General features: G+C 35.0%; 1 protein-coding gene across 1 annotated transcript; it reads right to left on the minus strand.

Moving 5' to 3' along the window:
* Positions 1-1,709: 1,709 nt before the first annotated feature.
* Positions 1,710-25,680, minus strand: LOC132543111 (ras GTPase-activating protein 1-like). The gene is made up of 24 exons (XM_060206570.1): positions 25,514-25,680; positions 24,081-24,230; positions 20,813-20,948; positions 19,996-20,066; positions 19,437-19,554; positions 19,052-19,136; positions 18,552-18,696; positions 18,206-18,281; positions 16,772-16,877; positions 16,371-16,453; positions 12,951-13,024; positions 12,031-12,121; positions 10,577-10,809; positions 9,663-9,739; positions 9,099-9,271; positions 8,420-8,579; positions 7,670-7,812; positions 6,886-7,001; positions 6,294-6,380; positions 5,468-5,535; positions 4,932-5,020; positions 3,897-3,974; positions 3,175-3,300; positions 1,710-2,489 (listed from the first exon to the last, which is right to left on the minus strand). The coding sequence occupies exons 1-24, from the start codon at positions 25,678-25,680 to the stop codon at positions 2,421-2,423; spliced, it is 2,721 nt and encodes a 906-aa protein (XP_060062553.1). The 3' UTR covers positions 1,710-2,420.
* Between the last annotated feature and the right edge of the window lie 1,329 nt (positions 25,681-27,009).

The following is a 27,009-nucleotide window of genomic DNA, read 5'->3' on the forward strand; positions in this document are numbered from 1 at the left end:
TTTGTAGTTGATTAATTTCTTAGGTTCTAACATATACACTGTACTTATATATAAAATGCCTGGATGCATTTATATGTATACACACAGAAAACAGTTTTATCTGTTCCATTCAAATCTGAAAAAATATTTTGAGAAATAAATACTATAAACAGTGTTCTCCACATACATGATGTACAAAACCACACCACATCATGTACAAAACCATGTCATGTTCAAAACCACGTCATGTACAAAACCATGTCATGTACAAAACCACGTCATGTACAAAACCATGTACAAAACCATGGCATGTACAAAACCACGTCATGTACAACATCACCTTTTTTTTCTTTGCTCACTGTTTCGTGGGTTGATCCTTTAACATTTGATGAAAAAAAAATTTGTGATCGATCTTAAAATGTCACACAGAATGTAAGGATATAAAACAATGAAATAACACTGTGACCATGGTTGTTGTTTTTACCATTAGTGTATATATAGCATTGGTCTTTGTAAACTTTCCTTGCTTACAGATGCAGGAATGTCAAACAAAAACAGAAAATAATATCTACACTATCTGAACTTGCATAAAAGAGTTATGATAAAATATTCATTCATGTAATATACCAGGCATCCTCAGCCCCAGGTGAAAATCGCTTATTTACCTGGGGCTGAGGATGTATACCAGGTAGACTGACAAATTTTCAGTCATTGATTGTTATCTTTTTGCACTCAGCTTTCTGTTGAACAATTATCTTTGAATATTTTAATAAACAGGAAAAGAGATCTTCTGTAAACCATGATGGATCTTTCGGAAAATTAAAGTAGAGAGAAAAAATTAATTAATTAATTATTTAACTCCTGGTGCTTTGGTGTTGATTAAAATGATGAAATAATCAATAAGTTTTTGATCAAGAAAAAAATTAGTGATGAATTATCGACATCAGCTTTAATATCCCTTTGAGGAAATTTGTCCATGATTTACTATTTGAGAAAATTCTTTGAATTAATAAAAAAAAATTAAACTCTTGATTCAAATTTGTATAAACTTAAATAATATGATTAACTTATTTTCATTTCAAACAACATCAAAAATCAAACAGAATGTCAATATCTTAAATGGGAATACAACTGTATTTAATACATAGAAATAAAAAACTATCTTTGATTATACAAGGTGAAGACAGAAGTTATGATAAAATATTACATGTATTTAACATTTTTTGCATTACTCTCTTTTGTGTTAAGAACAAGAAGTCACCATGCAATTTTGAAATATTCCACCAGTTCTGAAATCAGATCTGCAATATTTCAACACGGTTCTGAAATAAGTTTGAGATATTTCATCAGTTCTGAAATATTTCACCAGTTCTGAAATCAGTTTGATATATTTCATCAGTTCTGAAATATTTCACCACAGTTCTGAAATCAGACCTGAAATATCACTAGTTCTAAAATATTTCACCAGTTCAGTTCTGAAATTAGTTTAGATATTTCACTACAGTTCTGAAATCAATTTCAAATATACATCATCGTAGTGTTGAAATATTTCATTTCACTGCGGTTCGAAAGTATCTCACCAAGCCATGTCTATGTTGTGCCTCTAAATACATCACTCTCACTCATTTCTTCCATTCACATCATAAAATCCTACCATCACTATTTTCTATATTTACTAAACTGGCCTACATATCTACTGACCAATTAGAAGCAGATGTCTGTTTCATGGATCTCATTGGTCAGATTCAAAACTTGTTTATTTTCATCTAATGTCAACCAATAAGATTTTTTATGTATCCCCAGGTTATAAATAATATATATGTAAGTCTCCTAAAAATTATGTTGTTATTGTTATCCATGCTTATCTTCATGTTTAATAATAGACAGCCATTAAGGTCATGGCTACAATCGATGAATGGATCACATTGGTCAGGAACTTTTGTCCAATACTGTCAATGTCATCGTTACACAGCACCCATATCTGACTGGCCACACTGCAACACAATCCACTTCATGGAATTATGCTATGTTATCCACTTCGTTACAATGATGCACATTCCACTGTAATGTTGCTTTGTTCTCATATCTGCTGACATTTTTTTTTAGAAAGTAAAACTTTCATTATATCTGGAGAACATTATAGGTGGACTAATGCAAGAAATTTTAAAATAAATAATTGATTCAACCACCTTTCATTTCACAGTTTCAATATCTACGGATATAATGAAATTTCTGTTTTTTACGTCCTATAAAATCTATTTATAGTCTCCCGTCATTTATTATGAAATTCAGCTTCTTGACCAGCTGTATCATTCGATAGCCACAAGAAGGAGTTGACAACAAGAAATGGCGACGTGAATGAAAATGAATATCAAGATGGGAGAACCAGTCCCTAGCCAACTTGAAACGTGTGATAATGATGATGAGAAGGAGGACAGGTGTCATGTCATGTAGCGCTTTTTGTGGTCGGATAAGATTTCTGCGACTGCCACCAGCTTTCTCAGAGATATCTGGAAGCATACAGAAAAAGTCATAAATATCAAAACGAAACATTGTACTCACTGATAACAATGAGTCAATTCTTTATAAAATCATTATACCTTAAATCATAATTGTATATAAAAGGTTTTGTACATATTTCATTGAAAGAGTTCAAAATTTTTCAAATTTTATCATAATAAATTTTCAATAATTTTCTAACAACGTTAATATTTTTTTTTCAAAGGAGATAACATGACATGATCATTAGATACTCTGGTGTTTTACAATTAGAAGACAAACTTTAGCCACATCTGCCTTGCAGGCATTTCCAAATATTCATATATGTGAACACGTTACTTCATATATTGTAAAATCTACAGGCTCATTCGAACTAGAAGCTGAAAAAATAAAAACTGAGAAAGTCCCTTTTTTCAATGGTCATTCAAATGTAATGGTTAAGATGTCTGACTGTCTATCACCAGTCCTCCACCTCTGCGTCACAGGTTTGAGGCCTGCGTGGGGCAGATCCCATGCTGGCTGCAGTTCTGTGGTTTTGTCTGGAAATTCCCGGTTTCCACCACCTACACCTAGCACATTATTAAATGACCCTGGCTGTTAACAGGATGTAAAGCAACATTAAACCTAAACCTCACATTTAACATGAACAATTGTCTTATATTGTTTATCTACAAAACTTGTGTTTGTTATATCAACCTTTGACTCGCTGAGTTTCCTGAGTTCTGACAGATGCGAGGCACAGATCTGATGAATGGTGGCAAGATTTCTGGCCACATCATTGACGTTCACTTGAAGACGACTTGTGTCCACTTCAGACATATTCTAGGAAATATGAAATACAAGTGTGCTATCAAAATGACTACATGTAACTACAACCCTAAAATTTTGTAGCAAAGGTAATCTTCATTAAAAATAATATCTCATCTTCAATTACACTTTTCCATAACAAACAATTCACTTTATTTGAAAAACAGAATAGTATAGTAATGCAAAAAACAAATTATTTCCTTTTCAGGTTTAAACAAGACTATACACCTTTCTAGTTTGTATGAATTTCATTAGTAATGTTCCTTTAAATCAATCTTGATTTCTGGAACACATTTTTTAGCACTACTGCAATAATACATGTACTTTAATGCACTTGAAAAAGTTCAACACATTCATCTCATGTCTTATGAAAAAATTGTAAACAAGTAAACAAGATCAGATGTAAAACTAAGTCATCACTGATGAGAAAGATCAAACCTCGTGATTTATTAATATAACAATATGCAGAGAGATCAAGGAAATGAAGGTTGTCGTATTGAGGTTTTTTATCAATTCTATAATCATCATCACTATATTTAAACACATAATTAAGTTTCTGTGATATAAGATATAACAATATCTTGATTGTAGTTATCTTCTGAGCAACTTACTGATAACTCATCCAAGAACACCACCATTCTCTCCTTGTTTCTTTTGATGAATGGGTTAATGACTTCCATGAATGATTCCTACAACAAAGATTACATGGTTCAACACCAGGTCTGTCACCATTTATAACAATCTCAAATGAACACATACTTATAGCATGTAACAGATATCATCAACATATGACCCTATGATCCAGGATTGTTCCTAGAACATGTGGTAACAAGGGCTGTCTCAGATGGGTTATGCTCCCCCATTGGGACAAAATTTATGTATGAAAACTTACAAAAAGCAATAAGCGAGTCATGATTCTTGTACACTACCCTCCTTCTTGTTGAGACCTTCCTATCTAAGAAGTTTCATGTTAATACATCTTATAGTTTTAGAAAAATGCTTCAAACAAAATTTAACTATGAAAAATAACAAAGGGCATTAACTCCTAAATTATGGAAAAGAGATTGATGGTTCTTGTGCACTTCTCTTTGCTGTGAACTTTCTACCAATAAAGTTTTATGTTAATACCTCTTATAGTTTTTGTGTTATGCTCTGGAAAAAATCATGACAGACAGACTGACGGACCGACAAAGCTGCGACTATATCCTCTCCCTTTGGGGAGCATATAAATCAACCATAATGCAATTGAAAAATGGTAATTTGAATGAAAATTTGGAAGTCAGATTATACTTCCAAATAACCAGATACCTTGCCTAAAATGAATTCTGATATAAAATATAACAGATTGTAGAGCTTATAACAAAGTTCTGTAAACATACTTTCCTGCCACAAATTTTAGCACATTATTACTTTTTGATAAATAAGTACAATGGATTTGAGCATCCACAATACTTGCATTATAAACAGTATACAGAGCCATAAATCAGCACAATGCCATTTTAGCACTATATTTTCAGTGAAAAAAATGCTAAAACAAGTCTTTTTTTTTTTTAGATTACTGCTAAAATATGTTTGAACTACTATTTCTCCCCTCCACATACCTTAACACATGTTTTGAGTAACAGCTGCAGTTTAAAAGACCCTACCTTTGCACCAAACTCGACAAGATTGGCTAGATTCTGAAGTGCCTTGGCAACTAGTTTTAATGTCCTTGAGGCCATTTCTGTTGGAGTTTCTGTGAAAAACAAATCAACTTCATTCTAGCAAAATAAAATGATGATGTACCTGAAATATGAGCAAAGAATTTCCAAATTCCATATTCATCACAATTTATGTAATTTGAAATTATCCGGATAATGAATTTGACAGTAACGATTATTTCCATAGTACAATAAATCTGCTCATTCTTTGAAAAAAGGAAAAAAAATCCAAGTCACAAAATGATTATCACTTCATAATATCAAGATTTTGTATATATGCTTTCTCAGGTAGCTAAATTACAATATGATACCATGAGAAACACTGTATTAATGTACAGGAATATATGTAAATACCAGTGCACACTAATACTTCACAAAAACAAAACATTAACATTTTGTGGGGTCATAGAAAAACATTCAAACTTGTCTAAGTAAAATTTCTTTACAAAGAAAAGCTGCAATATTTGATAGAAATTTGTTACCTGATATAAGGTTGAAGGACTTGGGGTTTATGATAGCTGGACAGAGCAATCGTAGAAATATAAACCCACTGTAAATACAGAAATAAATCACAAATACAGTTGTAGCTAAAAACAGTGCTTTACAAAGTGGCATTTTCATCACATCATTATGTCACATTACGTTATTTCTTAATTCCATGCATACTGTAAATTTGTTTAACTTCAGGTGGCTAATAATTTGCAGTTGTCACAGTTCGGACAAAGTATCAAATTGTGTGCATATCTATGAACTGGTGCCCAAGTATACAGGCATAACAGATATTTTCTGTGATATTCTTCCTTGTGGGAAATAGTATTTAATATCACTCTATCTTTTCTGATGGCGAATATAGCAATTTTTCATTGTATCTTTAAATATCCTTTTCATTCTAAGACATTTTCAAAGCAATTTCAGTAAACTAGAAATGGCAAATTTTGGCATACACAAGTCCTCTCCATTCATACAACGCAGAATGCATACAAGTATACAGCATCAAAACATGGATCTCTTACATTTGTATCAGCTGACGTAAAGTTGGAAGAATGAAAGAAGAAATTAAGACGAAGATCTCTTTTTATAGTTCTACCTTAAAACCAATTCTATTTATAAGCTTTCTCCATGTCAAATCAGTGTTATTCCTAAATGTTTATTTTTGTGCTAAATTGTGCAGAGAGTCATAATAATTATTTGACTATAGGGAAAAAAAAAAGCATCAATACATGTACACAGGATACTACAGCTATTATGTATATATTGCTAAAACTGGACAATAGTTTTACAAGCATCAGTACAATAACAGATTAGTACCTGACAACCCGCGTTCTCACACTCTCGTCGTTTATCCATTTAGCTGCCACGCTTCTTTGTAAACAGCCACATATAAATCTCAGCACCCTGAAACACACAAATACTAGTATGTAAAAATAGAAAAACAGCAAAATAAACCATGTGCGTGTGTGTGTGTGTGTGTGCGTTGTTATAACTTTGAAGTTGGGTGTCATTCTTGTATAATCTTCAAAGGAGCTATCAGTCTGAGATTAGTCAGGTTTATCTTCTGGATCCCGCTCTATACCAATCAAATTACTTCGCTTGCGCCTTCATTTTGCCATGACATGTTCCTGTGGTGCAGAGAGTGACAGAGAGTGTAACCCATGGAGTGTCGAGGATGTAGTGGGTGTAACTCCTGGAGTGTTGGGGATGTAGTGGGTGTAACCTCTGGAGTATCGAGAATGTATGGATGCATAAGAGGGCACACATGCTGATTAACCACCAGCAGCCATGATATATCTCGCCACATTTCATCAATAGTGGATAAGTGAAAGGCAACTCTGCAATGAACCATTTTATTGCACAAGATCAGATTACAATAATGGAGCATTTGGCACCATTTTATACTTACACAGGACAGCTGGTGATAGCTTTAATTATTGACTCTGTTACATCGTTAAGGTGATGGAGAAAATTCTCTCTGTTAGCAGCTATGTCAGCTCCACTTTCTAAAAGTTGTGGATTCAACTAAAAAAAAGAGTTAATATACTGAAATGTTACACAATAAAGAAAAAAACTTAACATGCCAACTTATTATTGGTTTAAAGCTAAAAATATCATTCGGTTCGTAGAATCACAAAAAACTTAATAAAACTTATTCGATGTCCTATAATAAGCCCACCCCTTGATTTTTCTCTCTAACAAGGAAACCCTCTGATTGTGTCATGTAATAAGCCAATCCCCAATTTCATGCTGTAACAAGTAAACCCTCTAATTGTGTCATAAAGTAAGCCTGTCCCCTGATTGTGTCATGTAATAAGCCCACTCCCTGATTTTGTCCGGTACATAAGCCCACTCCCTCCATTTTGTCCTGCATTAAGCCAACCCTCCTTATTTTGTCCTGCAAAAAGTCAATGCCTTGATTTTGTCTTGTAATAAGCCAATCCCCATAATTTCAATTCACAATAATTTATTGGCCTTCTTTTATGATATCACTAAGAGTTTTAATTACAGTAGATTCATAAAGCTAATTAAAACAAACAAATGTCTAGATAAATAAGGTTCCATTCTTCTGTATTATCTAGAGAAATTGCAGCTTTAAATCAAATAGAAGCCATCAAGCACAATTGCAAGTGTGCAGAGATGTAAAGTTTCTAAGACTTGATACAGGTTCTTGTAAGTTGTGACATACCTACCTCACATGACTGTTTACTGTCAAGAATCCTTAGTATACTGTCCTTCAGGGCGTTGCTCACAAACTGTGTGGCTGTCATCTTCATGTACTGGTCCATCAATGTGGTCGCTAGTGACGTTGACCGGAAAAGTGTTGATACTTCCTCTGCAAGTTTCAGTGATGGAGAAGGATAAGCATACATCAACTCATTTAAGTCTCCACCAGGTTATTACTACACTGCTTAGATATCAAAGAACATTAACTACACAAAGATTTCTTATTTCTGTCGTGTTATCCAAAAAGCTAGTGCACTGTTACTTAATCTACAGCAAAACTGTGCCTGGATACATTGTGAAAATATCCATAGTAGCATATTTTTCTTAAAAAACAGGAAATATTCATGTTTTTTCCTTCATTTAGAGAAAATAGCCCAGTTTTTGGCTATTAAACAACAATCTGTTTTCTGCTGCAAAGCAGTAAAAAAATTAACTGAAAAAGCAAACTTTTCACATAAATCCATTTTGAACCATTGTAGAGTTAAAATTCAGATTGTAACAATTCATTTTGGAACTATGTGTCACACATGCCTAGTGAGAAATCAGAAGATACAACCAGTACGTCTAGAATTCCTGGTTCATAGTTTGGTTTTCCTTCAGTTGTGCCATCAGTCAAACCAAAGAAATTTAACATAATTAATGAAAGCAAGGCATTGAATGTATATATGTATTTAATGATGTATGCCGACACCATAGATAACCTAGTAAACACTCACCTTCCCTTGCAATTTCGAAGTCATTCATTGTTTTCAAAATCACCTTCTCCTGTTTTTCGTGGCGAAAAATTTGAAGCAGAGCTTTTGCCACAGGAATTCGGTCATTGCCACAGAGATTAAACAGCTCGAGGATATTACTCAGGTCACCATTCAAGATGAGCTATACCAAGCAACAGTAAATTGTAAGTTTTAAGGTAAAAAGACATAATAATAAGCTTTAAATAACAATACAGACCTTTATACTTAAAATGCAAAGGTCTTTGAGGAATCGATCTGGATTTAGTTTTAATCTTAAATGTAAACCGGACTTGAAATATCAATAGCTGATCATTCAAGCTGAATTATTAATCATGACCAGAAATTGCAGCTGTGTTCATGATACCATCTACAATACTTAATTTCAAATTTTTATTGACAGCCGATAAATTGGTTTATTTCTACCAAAATTATATAGATTAAAATATACAAAATATTGATCTTGACAATGATGTTTGATAAAACATTCATAAAATAGCAACTAAATATGTATACAAACAATAAAGGTGAGAACTAATGTTGACACCCTAGCCAAATGTTGACATGGCAACCAGTTGTTGACATGACAACCAGATGTAGACATAACAACCAAATACTGACATGACATAAAACAACAATTAAGTAACACAACTATTAAAATCACCTCTTTGAGCGTTGAGTACTTCTCCTCTGGCATTATGATCTCGTGTAGGTAGCGTGCACGGATACGTAAGGAGCCAGTTTCACCACGCATGGTAGGGTTCAGGGCTTGTAATGTGTGCCACTTGTCATAACAGTCTGTGTCTTTTACATCTAACACTGGGATTGTTATGTTGGCTGTAATGAAAACATTGTATAACACACTGATCCTGTAATAAGCTTTGGGAACTAATAAAGTTTTGGGGAACCAACATATCTCTCATTTCAAGTTGGCAATGGCTGACAGGACAGTGAAAAAAAAAAAAGAGAGTTAAATTGCCAATTCTTAAGGTCTCAAATACTGATTTCAAAATTTGTAATAATAGTTTCAAGAATCACTCAGATATCCTGATCTTTCAGCGGTGATAATATCATTAATAACAATGACCAAGTTCCAGTATCATTAGCTGTTATTGTTTTCCTAATCTTTCTTTTGACAGTTGTGATAATAGATTTCAAGACTCATACTTACCGATTGCCTTATCTTTCATTGACAGCTGTGATAATTGATTTTGAGACTCAAACTTACCAATATCCTGATCTTTCGTTCGACGGCTGTGATTGCAGATAGTTATGCTGAAATCTTCTATGTCACATGGAATATCACTGTAACACACAAACATCACTCACAATGACAGACAGTGCAAGTTAAAATTGTCATGATCTATTAATAGAATCAATGACCTTGGTCGTAAGGGCTTGATATCCCCAAACACATGTACTGTATCTGTTGAATCATCATGCAAAATTAAAGGTTATACATATATTCACACAATCTAATTAAAACTGGATCTTCATTCACTTCTCTCCTTACCAAAAGTATTGTGATCTGGTTTTAATTCAGATTGGATTCATAGTTTTGAGTTTTGACAAATTCTCTTGAAACTTTCTCTTGAAATCTTAAATCAAACATAAGATTACAACATACAGGTCACAGCTCTCTCCTTCAAAGTCTATAAAAGACTGTCTTACATTTTTCAATATACCACAGAATGAGTGTTTTAAACCTATTAAAGATCTGGCTTTTATTCCATAACTCCATGATCCTCCCTCCCTTCACATCACCTTACTTGCTTTTAGGTCTAGTTAAGTTAATTATTGCTTTAAATTCTATTAACAACCAGGGTCATTTAAGGACATGCCAGGTTAAGGTGGTGGAGGAAAGCCGCAGTTCCCTAAGAAAAACCCAGAGGTGGAGGGCTTGTGATGAAGTTGGTCAGACACCTTATCCACCTGATCACCATGGCCTCATTACTATTTGGTATTACCACTCAAGCTATCACTTAGACTATTGAAACTAGAGCCTTTGATTTTGTGTCAGTAAAGAGATCAAACAAGTTTCACACAGCAGAGAGCATCAAAATAGTCATGTTAACATTATATAACTGATTAAAGTTAAGCTGGTAAAAGAGACAGAACAGAAAATATAGAAGTTGTACTTACTCCAGGATAAACTTGTCGTCCCACATAGGGTTGGTGCCTTCCTCCACCTGTGTACGACACACACGTACATTGTTCAGAGAAACCACACAGTAGGGGTGAGGCAGTGTCTTAGTGGGTATACCGCGCGCATCACACACCTCCACTGTCAAGGTACGTAACTCCTTTAAGGAGCGTGACTGTGACCGTGTGGGTTGTGTATTAACACAGTAGGGTTTCAGCACTTTTATCCATGTCTGAAATAATCAAATCAAAACATTAATTTTATTGATATCTAAATTTCCTAGTAAGCAAAGAAGTAAAATGAAAAACTAAGTTCTGTTGGAGATTTCTGTCTGAACTGACCTGGAGCAAATTACATACAGTTCTAGCAATGATAAATTGTCTTTTTAATTCTTTGTTCTGTTTATCATCCCATGAACAGCCAGATTAATTTTAAGACAAGATCTCCTCAGTAGTTGGTTGCTACCACAGTCCGATCAAGAGCCCATGACATGCCATTGAGAGCAAATAAGGAGCATTGAACCACAGACCTCAGGCCCCAGTTTCTCAAAATTAAGTTAGAATTAACCAGTGGTTTGTGAAAACAAGGGTATTAAATGTGAAATGAACACTTAAAATATATAAATCTGATCAGTCTCAACAAACCTACAGCTGTGAAACTGTAAAGAATGTTTCCAATTTTCTTTCATTCATGCTTAAAAATTTTCACTGACCACTGGTCATCTCCAACTAGCCTTTGAATAATCACAGCCTGATCTTCACCTTAAGTTACGTAGGCAAACATTGAGAAAACAATATTGAAGAACCAACACACTATATGTCTAAGATTGCGGCTAGGTTCCTGAAAGGATACCCAAGGTATTCTGTAGAACTCTTTACAATGTGGTCAACATAATGAGAAAATAAAAGATTCTCAAAATCCAGGAACACTTGTAGTTTATTTATGGACTAATTCGTCGATGTGTTTTGACCGCTCTGCGGCCATCATCAGGACCATCCACAGCGCTCGAAACACGTCGACGAATTAGTCCATAAGTAAACTACAACAACTGTTCCTGGATATAGAGAATCCTTTATTTTCTCATTATGTAGGCAAACATTGTACTGACTGAGCTAGCCTGGGCCCCTGAACCAGAAATAGGTAGTCACAGTGGTGTCCTGTCTATAGTATTCTGTGTTACTGTATAACCTAATTTCATGATCATGAGAAGAAGATGTAGTCCTTGGATAAAACAATGTTTATGATTATGAACTTGACGCTGAAGTAATGCACAGGTATGAAGTCAAAATGCTTAACCTGCTCTAATCTTTTATCTTAAAGTAAATTTCTACTCCAACATTAGATTGCTTTCACTTGCTCATTTAAAAATCTAGTTAATTGAAAGTTTGTCACAGTCTATAGACTCAAACATGATAAAGTTCCATAATGAACAACAAAACATGTTATATCTCACCTGTGCAAAGTCGCTGTTCTCCGCACACAGGTAATATATCTGGTAGTGATTAGTTGCACTGGCTATAGTAATGAGTTGGAAACAGTTTGGCCTACGTGATAAACAAAAGCAATGAAAAAAGTTACAAAAAAACATTGAAGAATTTGTTTTAACAAATTTCACAAAACAGTCCTAGCAATCTGTAGAGATCTGTGACCTCCTCCTCTACCATACATTTGTGTTGTACTAAATTCATTTGTGTTCATTCATGTTCAAAACTAAAAGACAAAGAAAGCAAAGAGTTTTTTAAACTTGAAAATAGTTGTACTATTTTTCTAAAATGCCAATTAAAACCCTGAAAACCTGACATGGCATAGAGTCAATTATTTTGAGCATCCAGTATGTTTTTGACTCCCAAACTGAGTTTTGAGTTTGTTTCACAGATGTTTTAACTCTTTTGATTTTTATTTGACTCCTGAAAATGACAAATGTAAAGAGTTAACTCAATGTCCTGTGTGTTGTCAAGTCCCATCAAAAAGAACCTAGACCTGTTTACTTTTCCCCAATTTTCTCACTTCCAAAGCCATTTTTTTTATTTTGCGAATCACACATTTCAACAAAAAGTTAAAACCTACATTTCAAGACATGTCATTTTTTTAACTGCTTCTGAGGTCGACATGCAATAGACGACAACTTTGGAATGTTCTCTCATTCTGACTATACATTGTATTTATCTGCCATTAAACTCATGCCTGGTACCAAACCCACCCATACCTATTAGGGGTCAGTAGATTTATGTACCTCAATTACTTCATTGTCCCATAAGCCCTGACTTTGAGCAAGAATTTGTTAGCTAACATCCTCAGGTCATTGCACATCAAGTACAGGTTAGTATGAAATGCTTCAAACCAACGGGTGACGATGGCAATGCTAATACATACCTCCCAAAAAAGCTGTCATGGACCGGGTAGAATGAACTGTATGTCAGGTCTATAAGTCCCTTTGGCTTGGATCTCTGTTAAAATAACAAAATCACATAACATCACTTCAACGTTATCAGACACCCATTCTTACTAAATTTTACTTCCTATTTTTTTCTATTGCTTTCAAACAGATACATATTACATATACAAGGAATGAAACGAACATATATTCCTTTAATGTTCTCAAATGATACTGGAATATTCTGGTGGTAATGTCAAAAATTATGTACACATACATATATTGAGCTAGACACCGTTTTTTTTTCTGAGTTCTTAATATTGCTTTATTTAACTTATGAATGGGGAAAAAGTTTTACATTTAATTTCAAGAAAGCATACCTTCAGTAAGAAACATATGACCTCTGAAGAACAAGCAGTTAAACCAAACCCAAGGTGGATTGTATAGAGGAAGTCTACATTACAGTCTACCTGACAGACTACCTGACAGACTACCTGACAGACTACCTGACAGCCTACCTGACAGTCTACCTGACAGTCTCACTGACAGACTACCTGCCAGTCTACCTGACAGACTACCTGACAGACTACCTGACAGTCTACCTGACAGACTGACAGACTACCTGACAGACTACCTGACAGTCTACCTGACAGTGTACCTGACAGACTACCTGACAGACTACCTGACAGTTTACCTGACAGACCGACAGACTATCTGACAGTCTCACTGACAGACTACCTGACAGTCTACCTGACAGACTACCTGACAGTCTCCCTGACAGACTACCCGACAGGTCTACCTGACAGACTACCTGACAGTCTACCTGACAGACTACCTGACAGTCTACCTGACAGACTACCTGACAGACTACCTGACAGTCTACCTGACAGTCTACCTGACAGACTACCTGACAGACTACCTGACAGTCTACCTGACAGTCTACCTGACAGACTACCTGACAGTCTACCTGACAGGTCTACCTGACAGGTCTACCTGACAGTCTCACTGACAGTCTACCTGACAGACTGACAGACTAACTGACAGTCTACCCGACAGACTGACAGACTACCTGACAGACTACCTGACAGACTACCTGACAGTCTACCTGACAGACTACCTGACAGTCTACCTGACAGTCTACCTGACAGACTAACTGACAGACTACCTGACAGTCTACCTGACAGTCTACCTGACAGACTACCTGACAGTCTGCCTGACAGTCTACCTGACAGTCTACCTGACAGACTACCTGACAGACTTCTTGACAGCCTACCTGACAGTCTACCTGACAGACTTCCTGACAGCCTACCTGACAGACTTCCTGACAGCCTACCTGACAGCCTACCTGACAGTCTACCTGACAGTCTCACTGACAGACTACCTGCCAGTCTACCTGACAGTCTACCTGACAGACTACCTGACAGTCTACCTGACAGACTACCTGACAGTCTACCTGACAGGTCTACCTGACAGGTCTACCTGACAGTCTCACTGACAGTCTACCTGACAGACTACCTGACAGACTACCTGACAGTCTACCTGACAGTCTACCTGACAGACTACCTGACAGTCTGCCTGACAGTCTACCTGACAGTCTACCTGACAGACTACCTGACAGACTTCTTGACAGCCTACCTGACAGTCTACCTGACAGACTTCCTGACAGCCTACCTGACAGACTTCCTGACAGCCTACCTTACAGCCTACCTGACAGTCTACCTGACAGTCTCACTGACAGACTACCTGCCAGTCTACCTGACAGTCTACCTGACAGACTACCTGACAGACTACCTGACAGTCTACCTGACAGACTACCTGACAGACTTCCTGACAGCCTACCTGACAGTCTACCTGACATACTACCTGCCAGCCTACCTGACAGCCTACCTGACAGACTACCTGACAGACTTCCTGACAGCCTACCTGACAGTCTACCTGACAGACTACCTGACAGACTTCCTGACAGCCTACCTGACAGTCTACCTGACAGTCTCACTGACAGACTACCTGCCAGTCTACCTGACAGACTACCTGACAGACTACCTGACAGTCTACCTGACAGACTGACAGACTACCTGACAGACTACCTGACAGTCTACCTGACAGTGTACCTGACAGACTACCTGACAGACTACCTGACAGTTTACCTGACAGACCGACAGACTATCTGACAGTCTCACTGACAGACTACCTGACAGTCTACCTGACAGACTACCTGACAGTCTCCCTGACAGACTACCCAACAGGTCTACCTGACAGACTACCTGACAGTCTACCTGACTACCTGACAGACTACCTGACAGACTACCTGACAGACTACCTGACAGTCTACCTGACAGACTACCTGACAGACTACCTGACAGTCTACCTGACAGTCTACCTGACAGACTACCTGACAGTCTACCTGACAGGTCTACCTGACAGGTCTACCTGACAGTCTCACTGACAGTCTACCTGACAGACTGACAGTCTACCCGACAGACTGACAGACTACCTGACAGACTACCTGACAGACTACCTGACAGTCTACCTGACAGACTACCTGACAGCCTACCTGACAGTCTACCTGACAGACTACCTGATAGTCTACCTGACAGGTCTACCTGACAGCCTACCTGACAGACTACCTGACAGTCTACCTGACAGACTACCTGATAGTCTACCTGACAGGTCTACCTGACAGCCTACCTGACAGGTCTACCTGACAGACTACCTGACAGACTACCTTACAGTCTTTGTAACATTATCAAGGAGTAAAGAACACTGGTTTGTAAAATCCGTGAAATAATCTTGTTTTGATGCACAATGAATCGGATTTGAAATCTGCGCCATATATTTACATATTGATGCTATAACATTCACCTACATTCTGATTAATTGGAAATGTTCCCATACCTAGCTTGAACGGTTTTCCATGTTTGCGATAATAGGAGGTAAATTATACTGAATATTTTAATACCATTTTAATATTCAAATGTTTGGGAAGTAAGTATTCATTCATGAACAATCGAACATTTGTTTTAACACATACACTAATTATACAAACACAATACCATTCAATATCTTCCAGATAGTTTAAACATTACTTAGGACTCTCTTCAAATCAAAAATATTGTTTTCAACCTAATTAGTACACCTGCACTCAACTCATCTCTAGGAAAGAAGAAAATTGTGTTAAAAAACCTGTAAGAAGATTGCTTACTTGACTGGTTGACCAATACCATATTCATCCTTTCAATGATTCCTCCCATTTACCTGGTTGCTATTACTAAAATTAACAAACTTTTTTTTCATATTCAAAACATACTTTCTGTTACCAAAGCTTTATATCTGAACTCATTTCATTATCTCATCTAGTAGTAAATCAAGGGAACAGACATAAAAATGATCAATGACATTTCATTCCCATTATTATTTACCTTTTCATTTTCCATGAAGCAGAGCTGCCGATCATGACCAAGTAAAACAAAGAACATGCTTTTCCACTTCTTCACTTTTTGACCTGATAAAAACAGACAGAGAAAATGTATCTAATGTATTCTCTGAACCAAATATTATCTTAAATTCAAAAACTTTGTAGAGGATTACCAAGCTCCACATGACAGTTATATCCGGATGTTTCATACTTATTCAAAAAAGTTCAAATTTCGTCACCTAAGGACTGATGCTGATATTTTGTAGAAAATGTGAAAAATACTATGCCAAATGACAAAGTAGTGATATAAGCAGATATGAGAGAAGTATTAATAAAGACTTATTTTACCATGTGTATTACATAATCTATGGGACTATGATAACTACCTAGCCCAGAAATACCTACTCTTTTTTATGAAGAGGTAGCCCTGCATGTCCAATTTCTGTCCCCGTCCAGTGATAGGTCCACGTGAGCTTTGTCTGATAGAATCGTATAAGTGTTCAGTCGACCCCTGTAATGACAGCAGATTGTGTATGTAACATTCAGTATAATTCAATAGTCAAAAAATGACAATATAGCTTGCATATACCAGACATGAATTCACACAAGAGGACCATGGCCACTAACAGTCGCTGATGGTGGTCTGACAAATCTGATCAATTCAAATTTTGAACATTACTTGAAAGAATCAGAAACTCACAAATGGTAGGTTCTGTTCATGAAACACAGTTGCACCATCATGTTACAAAGTAACTACTGTGATAACCATGTTGAAGTTTTGATCAGATTGAACAGTAACAACAAATCATCGGTTTCTTTTCTTTAAAAAAGAAAAAAAAATCAAATTCCAAATATTTTTCTCATTGGTATGATTGAAACATGAGAAGAAGTTCACACTTTGTTCTATGTTGGATTTTGGACCAAAGCATAAAAATAAGATTTGGTCAGGACAATCTCAGGATCACTTCATTCATATATGACATCATTGCCATTCCCTTATCATATTTCAGGACGAATTTGGTTGAAATCTACCAAGGCATTAAGAAGGAGAAGGGTTTTGAAGGAAAATATTGTCAAACTTCACCTTTTAGACCCCCCCCCCCCCAATGTCCCAAGGGGCTGAATCAACTTTCTGAATTCAAGAAATGATTCTCCACCCACAATGATGTTTTGCACCACATCTGGTTTAAATCCATTACAGCCTTAAGGAAGAGTAGCATCATGAAGCAAATTTTTTTCTAACTTCCCCTTTAAGGGCCTTGCCCCAAGTCCCTTGGGGTCAATTCAAATTTCTGAATTTAATAAGAAATCATAACCCATCTGCAATCACATTTCACACCAAATTTGGTAGATATCTACCCATGTATTAAGAAGGGGTTGTGTTTTGAAGCAAAATATTGTCAAATTTCCCCTTTTGGGGCCCCACCCCCAAGTTCCTAGGGGCCGAATCAACTTTCTGAATAAAAAAAAATTATTTGCCAACCCCTTCTGATGTTACAAACAAAATCTGAATGAAATCTTTTCAAGCATTAAGGAAGAGTAGTGTTTTAAAACGAAGTATTGTCCAACTACCCCTTTGGAGCCCCATCCCAAGGTCCCTAGGGGCTGAATCAATTTCAGAATTTAAGGAATGATCTCAATCCCAATTGATGTTTCACAATGATGTTACTCACAGTAACCACCTTTACTCTACACACATAAACCCCCTCCTTACTTTCTACACAACAATCCACTCTTATCATATACAAAATAACCTATTTTAACCTTACATAAATCAATCCACCCTTACCTCACAGGTAATAACCCACCTTTACCTTACACACGACAACCCATCCTTACCTTACAGACGGGCGTCACCAAGGTGAAGCTCTCTACAATCTCTTCCTTCTTGTATCTGTCAATGATTGCTTCCAGCCTGCCAACAGAAATCTTTCTTTAGTCATTTCCCGATAAAACCAACTAGTCAGAGCTAAGTAAATATTCTCTGCAACAAAAATATGTTCACTTCCATCAGATTTATACTATCTGGTTCAATTTTTACCTTTCTGCAATAAAATAGAAAATTGTCTTGAGATAAAGCTTGTAAATTGCTATGCTTTTCATAAGAGGTGAAGTGAATTTCTTTGAATTGCTTATACCTTCCTCCTTTGCTTTATAACAGATGTGAAATTTTCAGTGATCATACCCATCAAAGTAGCGTCCTCCCATAAACAGTTGTCTTCCTTCCTTCTCAATGCGGAATCTCTGAACAGTCTTGTCACAAAGGACAAACAAGGAATAGTTTCCAGGAGAATTTTCACTTGGACGCACCAGGAAGCTTCCTTGGCCAGCTAGAGTGTTCAAGCAACAATGCTAACTGATCTTTTCGTCTAAACCCATTTTGTCATGTAGTTCCAACAGTATGTATATATAAGTTAAAATTTCATAGGAAAAAATATATCTTCTCCAAATTTACATGACCATTTAATAGGTTTTTTCAATATTATCTTCAGCTTATTACATACCAAAACAATATTTATTTGTAAGTCTCCTTTTATCTTCCAATCACGACCATCTCAAATTGTTCTCTTCATAAGTACTGTTCTTTCAAAATTCCATCTATTTCTTGTCCCATTTCCTCAAGTATTACCAATGTTTTCTCTCTATACAAAAACTAACTCAAACACATTATCTCTACATACTAACCTTCACGGAGTTTCTCCACTGCATCTTCCTTTGTTATTCCAGGATAAAAATATGGCAATGTTTCATCAGGATCTATAGTCCCATTCTGCAGGGAAAACAGGTTTATATGTAATTAGGAAATATAGAAAATGAACTCCATTTAATTCTTTTTTTTTGCTACTGATGATTACATTAAAAAATCAGAGCTTCAAAAACATGACCTTGGTTCTGACCCTACTTTGATATATAATTTATGTGGATCTAAATTCAAAGTCTAACAATTTGTCATTTAAACAAGCAGACCATCAGAGATGGTAGAGACTGCATGGTAGGCCTGCACTTTTTGCACAGACATAAAATCTGGAGAGAGAAACAGATCAATACTAATTAGACTTGTTAGCCTTACCAAGTCCTCCACTAGCGCCTCATGTATTTGTCCTTCCTTATTGGTCCTCTGAGCTATCACCCACAGCCAACCATCTCCCATCTCATTCAGCACAACGAACACATCTCCTTTCTCAAAGCTGAAATCAGGCAACAGAATGCAACACTTAATACAATTCCAAGAGAAACACATGACTTATCATTTATGAATCATTTGGAAGAACGTTATAATAGATCCAAATTAGGAAATTTGTAATATCAAAGAAATCAACACATACGAGATGAATTTCATCACATAATGCTGTTTTCTCTTATACCATTGAACCAAAAAGATACCATAGATATTTATCATATTTCTCTGACAATAAGCCTTTATCAGACAATAATCCCTTATCGGCCAATAAGCCCACCCACATCCACTTTAAGAAATAGCAAACAATTTAGTATGGTTTCCCTGGAATCAACCCATATTGATTCCTCAAAGATTAGGAGTTGGACTATGGGCTTAAAGCAGATAAATGTCGTATGTGCAATACACATAAAAAGGTATGTTAATTATTCGAACTTTCATGTATACTTACCTTAGCTCATCTGTTTCTGGCATTTTAGAGAAAGGAAGATGTGCTATCACACGCCTGCGATCATCTACTGGCTAAAAACAATGACTTTGACTGAATAACTATATACATATACCATATAGCCGATTATTTTCACGGGGATAATTATTTTGCTATTCGCAATACATTAAAATTATCGTGAAAATTCAGCCCGTGAAATAACGAAACACAAACGTAAAAGACGTCCTTTTACATCCAGATTGCAAAATTTCAATTTTGTTGAACTATAATTCAATCGTTATAGAAGAAAATCAGCTTGTATAGCAGAAAATCCAAAAATTTTGACCCATGGAAATTACCAGCTATATAGCAAATATTTCATATCCTTACAAGACAGTACATTAGCCATCCTGATGAAAAATACATCTGTGACATTCTGTATTTTATTCATGAAAACACATGGTAACAGAATTATAAATCCAGCATTTATATATGTCTGGTTATAACTAGGAATCATTAGCTAATAATTACTGAAGTCATCATATCTAGATTTCTTCAAAAACCCATCGCCCTTCTTGCTTCAGCAAACTGAGAATCTGCTTTTAGAAACACAACATTATATCAATATTTTTACATTTCAAGAGTACTTCATTGTTTACATCGTAAACATATTACCGTTATTTGAACATCTAGTTTGTTGAAATTTTTTGATAAGTCGATAGTGGTGAAGGATTTTCAACTCTTAATCTGGATATCCTTAGTTAAATATGGCAGGTAAAACAGCAAAACTATTGTCCTTGTGAGACACTAAGTAATATATCCTATATCTATAAAACCTTACCTCTGGGGGAGGGACAGGCAGTTTTAATTGTTCTTCCTTTAGGAGATAGGATTCTGAGGTGTAGTACCCAACTAAGAGGCACAATGTCTCAAATCTCCGACCTCCAATGTAGTAATCACCACAGATTGCAGATATCCTGTCAATATACAATCAATATCCAGTTAATATACAAACAATATCCAGTTTATATACAAACAACATCCAGTTAATATACAAACAATATCCAGTTTATATACAAACAATATCCAGTTAATATACAAACAATATCCAGTTTATATACAAACAATATCCAGTTAATATATAAACAATATCCAGTTAATATACAGACATTGATATGTTAATATACAAACAACATCCAGTTAATATACAGACACTGATATGTTAATATACAAAAACATCCAGTTTATATACAAACAACATCCAGTTAATATACAGACATTGATATAATCATATACAAACAATATCCAGTTTATATACAAACAACATCCAGTTAATATACAGACATTGATATGTTAATATACAAACAACATCCAGTTAATATACAGACATTAATATGTTTATATACAAACAATATCCAGTTAATATACAGACATTGATATGTTTATATACAAACAATATCCAGTTAATATACAGACATTGATATGTTTATATACAAACAATATCCCGTTTATATACAAACGATATCCAGTTAATATACAGACATTGATATGTTTATATACAAACAATATCCAGTTAATATACAGACTTTGATATGTTTATATACAAACAATATCCAGTTAATCTACAGACATTGATATGTTTATATACAAACAATATCCAATTAATATACAGACATTGATATGTTTATATACAAACAATATCCAGTTTATATACCAACAATATCCAGTTAATATATAAACAATATCCACTTAATAAACAGACTTTGATATGTTTATATACAAACAATATCCAATTAATATACAGACATTGATATGTTTATATACAAACAATATCCAGTTTATATACAAACAATATCCAGTTAATATATAAACAATATCCAATTAATAAACAGACTTTGATATGTTTATATACAAACAATATCCAGTTAATATATAAACAATATCCAGTTAATATACAGACATTGATATGTTAATATACAAACAACATCCAGTTAATATACAGACACTGATATGTTAATATACAAAAACATCCAGTTTATATACAAACAACATCCAGTTAATATACAGACATTGATATAATCATATACAAACAATATCCAGTTTATATACAAACAACATCCAGTTAATATACAGACATTGATATGTTAATATACAAACAACATCCAGTTAATATACAGACATTAATATGTTTATATACAAACAATATCCAGTTAATATACAGACATTGATATGTTTATATACAAACAATATCCAGTTAATATACAGACATTGATATGTTTATATACAAACAATATCCCGTTTATATACAAACGATATCCAGTTAATATACAGACATTGATATGTTTATATACAAACAATATCCAGTTAATATCCAGACTTTGATATGTTTATATACAACCAATATCCAGTTAATATACAGACATTGATATGTTTATATACAAACAATATCCAATTAATATACAGACATTGATATGTTTATATACAAACAATATCCAGTTTATATACCAACAATATCCAGTTAATATATAAACAATATCCACTTAATAAACAGACTTTGATATGTTTATATACAAACAATATCCAATTAATATACAGACATTGATATGTTTATATACAAACAATATCCAGTTTATATACCAACAATATCCAGTTAATATATAAACAATATCCACTTAATAAACAGACTTTGATATGTTTATATACAAACAATATCCAGTTAATAAACAGACTTTGATATGTTTATATACAAACAATATCCAATTCTGTCATTCACTCCTGGATGGTACATCCGGGATCCCATGAGATGCGTGCGCATCGTTAGCAGTCATAGCGTGTTTTGTTAGCAAATAGTACAGAGGCAACTGCGTTCCTCTGACTTTATATCGCCTTTTATACTTTCATTATTTGTTTCACAACCCCAGAGGCTCTCTAAGGTTTACTTGTTGGTTTTCACTGTTCGTGTAAATACTTTTTACATTTCTAAACACTCCCGTCTCGGCATATTTTCACGTTTTCTTGTGAGGAGGGGCTCCCTCTCTGGCGCGCTTTATGGCCGCCATCTTGGAAAAATGTAAAATCGTGAGTGAATTTGATTTTGTTGGGGACATTCTCAACAATATGGAGCCCCGTTATACGGAAAAACCCAACAAAAAAGGCGACAAAGGCAAAAAATCCAATGTTACACATAACACTGGCGGGAAGCCTTCTTCCTAGGGTACTGCCGACAAACATTCGGCACAAGATGTCGGCTCGACCAACCAAGCCTCGGACAACAGGCCACCAGTACTTATGGACACAGAACAGCCATCTCTGCCGGGTCCATCAGGTTTACAATTCTTAAATTAATATACAGACATTGATATGTTTATATACAAACAATATCCAGTTTGTATACCAACAATATCCAGTTAATATATAAACAATATCCAGTTAATATACAGACTTTGATATGTTTATATACAAACAATATCCAGTTAATATACAGACTTTGATATGTTTATATACAAACAATATCCAGTTAATATACAGACATTGATAGGTTTATATACAAACAATATCCAGTTAATATACAGACACTGATATGTTTATATACAGACATTGATATGTTTATATGTGCTTCTTCATTTTGTCTTTAGATTCATTAAATGCTTATATATATTGGGAGAATATAAGTCAATGGAGGTACAGGTCCTTGTTCCAGTTCAGTTTGTTAGTTGGGCATGGTTTGATACTAAATATCAAGGATATATCTTTCTGTGTTGAGGTTCTCTGGACCCATAAACTTTTTTTGTAAGTCATATTATTCTTCTCCAAGAGAAAAGATAGAAATTTACCCTGAAATTCACACAAATGAAAGAAGGCTACATGAAAGTTTGAAAAATATCGCTGAAGCTTAAATTCATCAATATCATGTTCAATCGCAATCCCTTTTTAAAATTTCTTTAAAAGTTGGACCCAAGGATATTTGCTGTCTCACATGTAGAAATATGTCAGTAACCAGATGGGTATGCTCATGGCAAAATCTTCTAGACCATTTTCTCTGATCAGCATATCGTGAATTGTGACTGGTGATTAATTTTTCAAAGTTCAAGCTAAATTACTCTACAAACCTGAAGTGGGTGAGTCCATTCTTCCCTAGGTAAGACAGAACATAGGAACCTGATTTACTCTCGCTCTCCCTAACAAGGTAGCTACCAATCTCGCCTGCTGACCGTAGACGTTCCTCTGCTGTCTGGCGTCCTAGTCTTCCATGATACCACCTATAGATAGTAAACAAATTTTTGGGGGAAATTTGATTAATTGAAAATAGCACAAACTTATGATAAAAATGTCTTATCATTTTAAAACACAACTTCATTACATATAATTTTGTTTTTCATTCATTACTCTGATGTTATAGGCTAGCTTGGCAATATCTGATTCATGTTATTACAACTCATATATGGAAGATATATACTGTAAATTCACTTTCAAATTCCAGGAAGTGAAGGCTTAGTGGTGAAACAGACTCAACATCATAACAACCTCTTATATATACTGATAGAAGCTCTTTCAGATCTACCCCACAATTTTAATTAAATCAGTGTTATAAATTAAAGTTTCCCTATTTTTTCAATAGTGTCGTTAAAATGTGATACTTGCATTGTATACCAATAAAAAATGTTTAATTATTGAATGTTATCAACTTCAATGTGTGAAAACATATTCTATTTATGAAGATACATCTGCATCTTATAAATTCAATTTGTGTTGGAAGTAATTATTAATAAAAAAAAGAGGAGAGTATTTTTAGAGTTTCCTTACATCATGCACATGCTATTTTGTCTTGGCCTAAAATTATAATATCAATATCTGTGACTCACATGCCTACTCATTATGAATACTGTCACACACATAAGTTTCTTACTCCTACACAAAATTTTACTTCTTCCTTATAGAAGGTGGTCATTTGTTATCTCCCTTTGACAACACCATATCACATCTATAGATAGCTGTTTGACTAGTACTCTTAAATTCAAACAATATACCTGTTGTATTAACATTTGTGTGCGTGTGTATTCATATATCATATCATCTTATTCTTGATATATTAGACCTTACTTTTTCCAACTAGATATCTTATCTTATTAAATTAAATCCGAAATAAACGTACTTGACATAGATGTATGCATTACAGAATGTCACACTAACAAACCATAAGTGATGAAAATAACGATTAACATACAGATTAACTACGATCTTAAATATCGCAGATGTTTCTACATATTAATGTGCTTCATAAATGTACTTGTTCAACTTTACAACCAATCCCAAATATGGAAAGATTGCATTGTTTACATACTCACATTGACATATTAATATCATATCAAAAAGTCCTTCAGTTCGCATCAAGACTTTCTAAAATTAAGAACGAGAAGTCTGTCTAACCCTCAAACCTTCAGCATAATTGAAAAATGTATCTCCACTACATTCGCAAATAAGTAAACGAAGTTGTGCTGCAAGTTAGCGAAGTTTCTTCAACGGTTCATGGCGGATGACCTACTGGTTTTCGGGCGGTGCGGTCAACGGAATGACCACCGTTTCCTCCACACATTCTTGCGTTTCAGAGAGGGGGTCATCTTCATCTCCAATCTCCATTGTTGTGCTATCATCCGTCGTTCCTCCCGGCGACGTTGGACTCCAGGCACCCGACTTGTTGTGGTCGGCCATTTTCCGCATGTGCGCCGCAGAATGCTAATCTGGTGTCTGATTGGTTGAAATTACTTCCCGCCATTAGGTACGGATTTTGTTCTGCTGGAGATGCTGGTGACCATCTGTAAACCTAATTTAAACATGATTATCTTGAAATAATACCACTATGCGATCTGATAGATTGAAACGAAGGGAATTAACTCAGATCAGAACGTTGTTCAAAATGAAGCAATATAACAGTTTATTTGTATCATAATCATTTTAGTTGTATCATTTAAAAGTGAAGGGACTACGAAAGTACTATCTACAACAGAGTTTTACCATATATCCATGTTCACAAGACATTTTTAACCAAAGAACTAAGAGTACTCAAAACCAGGCCTGGTGAAAGTCGCATTAAAATCGATAATATTTACAAATACAGATGAAATAACATTTGCATTCATATACACTTTTACATCTAGTAACTATGACATAAATGTCAAAAAGTGTTTTTTTCAATAGACAGAAAAAAAAGTCCATAACGTCCTTCGTTCCTGGAAGTACATGTTTTGGTTGTATAACATGGCAAAGTCGACTAAAAAAATCAAAACTCTCTAACACACCTTGCACCATTTTCTTGAAAGAGATCCCCCAACATAACACTTGTCCTGTGACTTGCTCTCAACAGGCACCCATATGCACGATAGACGTCTGACATTGACCGTTGGCAAGACGTTAAACCGCCAACTAAAACCAAACCATATAGGATGACTTGAAGAAGTCAATAAACCTGTTAAACACCGTACCCGGAATAAAACGTTTTAAGTATTTTCGGACTTGCGTAAGGCTGCGAATATTTCCACTGAAACCTTCACTAAGAATGTCCGGATCCTATTCACGTTTGTGTTACACATTTTCATAAACATAAACAATAACATTGAAACAAACCGATTTGGGGTATCCTTATAATGCAATATGAAAGTTAATAAAATAACTTCCACGAGAAATATTGAATTACCTATGACTTATAATAATAGCGGCCTTGACCTTGAAGTGATTCAACTGAATTGGTTGTTTTTACCAATATCTCCTTTTTAAACATACAGGATATGATTTAATATTTTTCACGATTTGGGGTATCCTTATAATGCAATATGAAAGTTAAAAAAATAACTTCCACGAGAAATATTGAATTACCTAGGACTTATAATGATAACGACATTGACCTTGAAGTGATGCAACTGAATTGGTTGTTTTTACCAATATCTCCTTTTTAAACATACATGATATGATTTAATATTTTTCACGATTATGATTTTAGGGATCCGGCGACAAGGGCGATCTTTTTGACTAAGCCATCTCCCA

Source organism: Ylistrum balloti, unplaced genomic scaffold (assembly GCF_031769215.1).
Source record: "Ylistrum balloti isolate Yb309-2 unplaced genomic scaffold, AGI_CSIRO_Ybal_v1 Utg369740, whole genome shotgun sequence".
NCBI classification, from domain to species: Eukaryota; Metazoa; Mollusca; class Bivalvia; order Pectinida; family Pectinidae; genus Ylistrum; species Ylistrum balloti.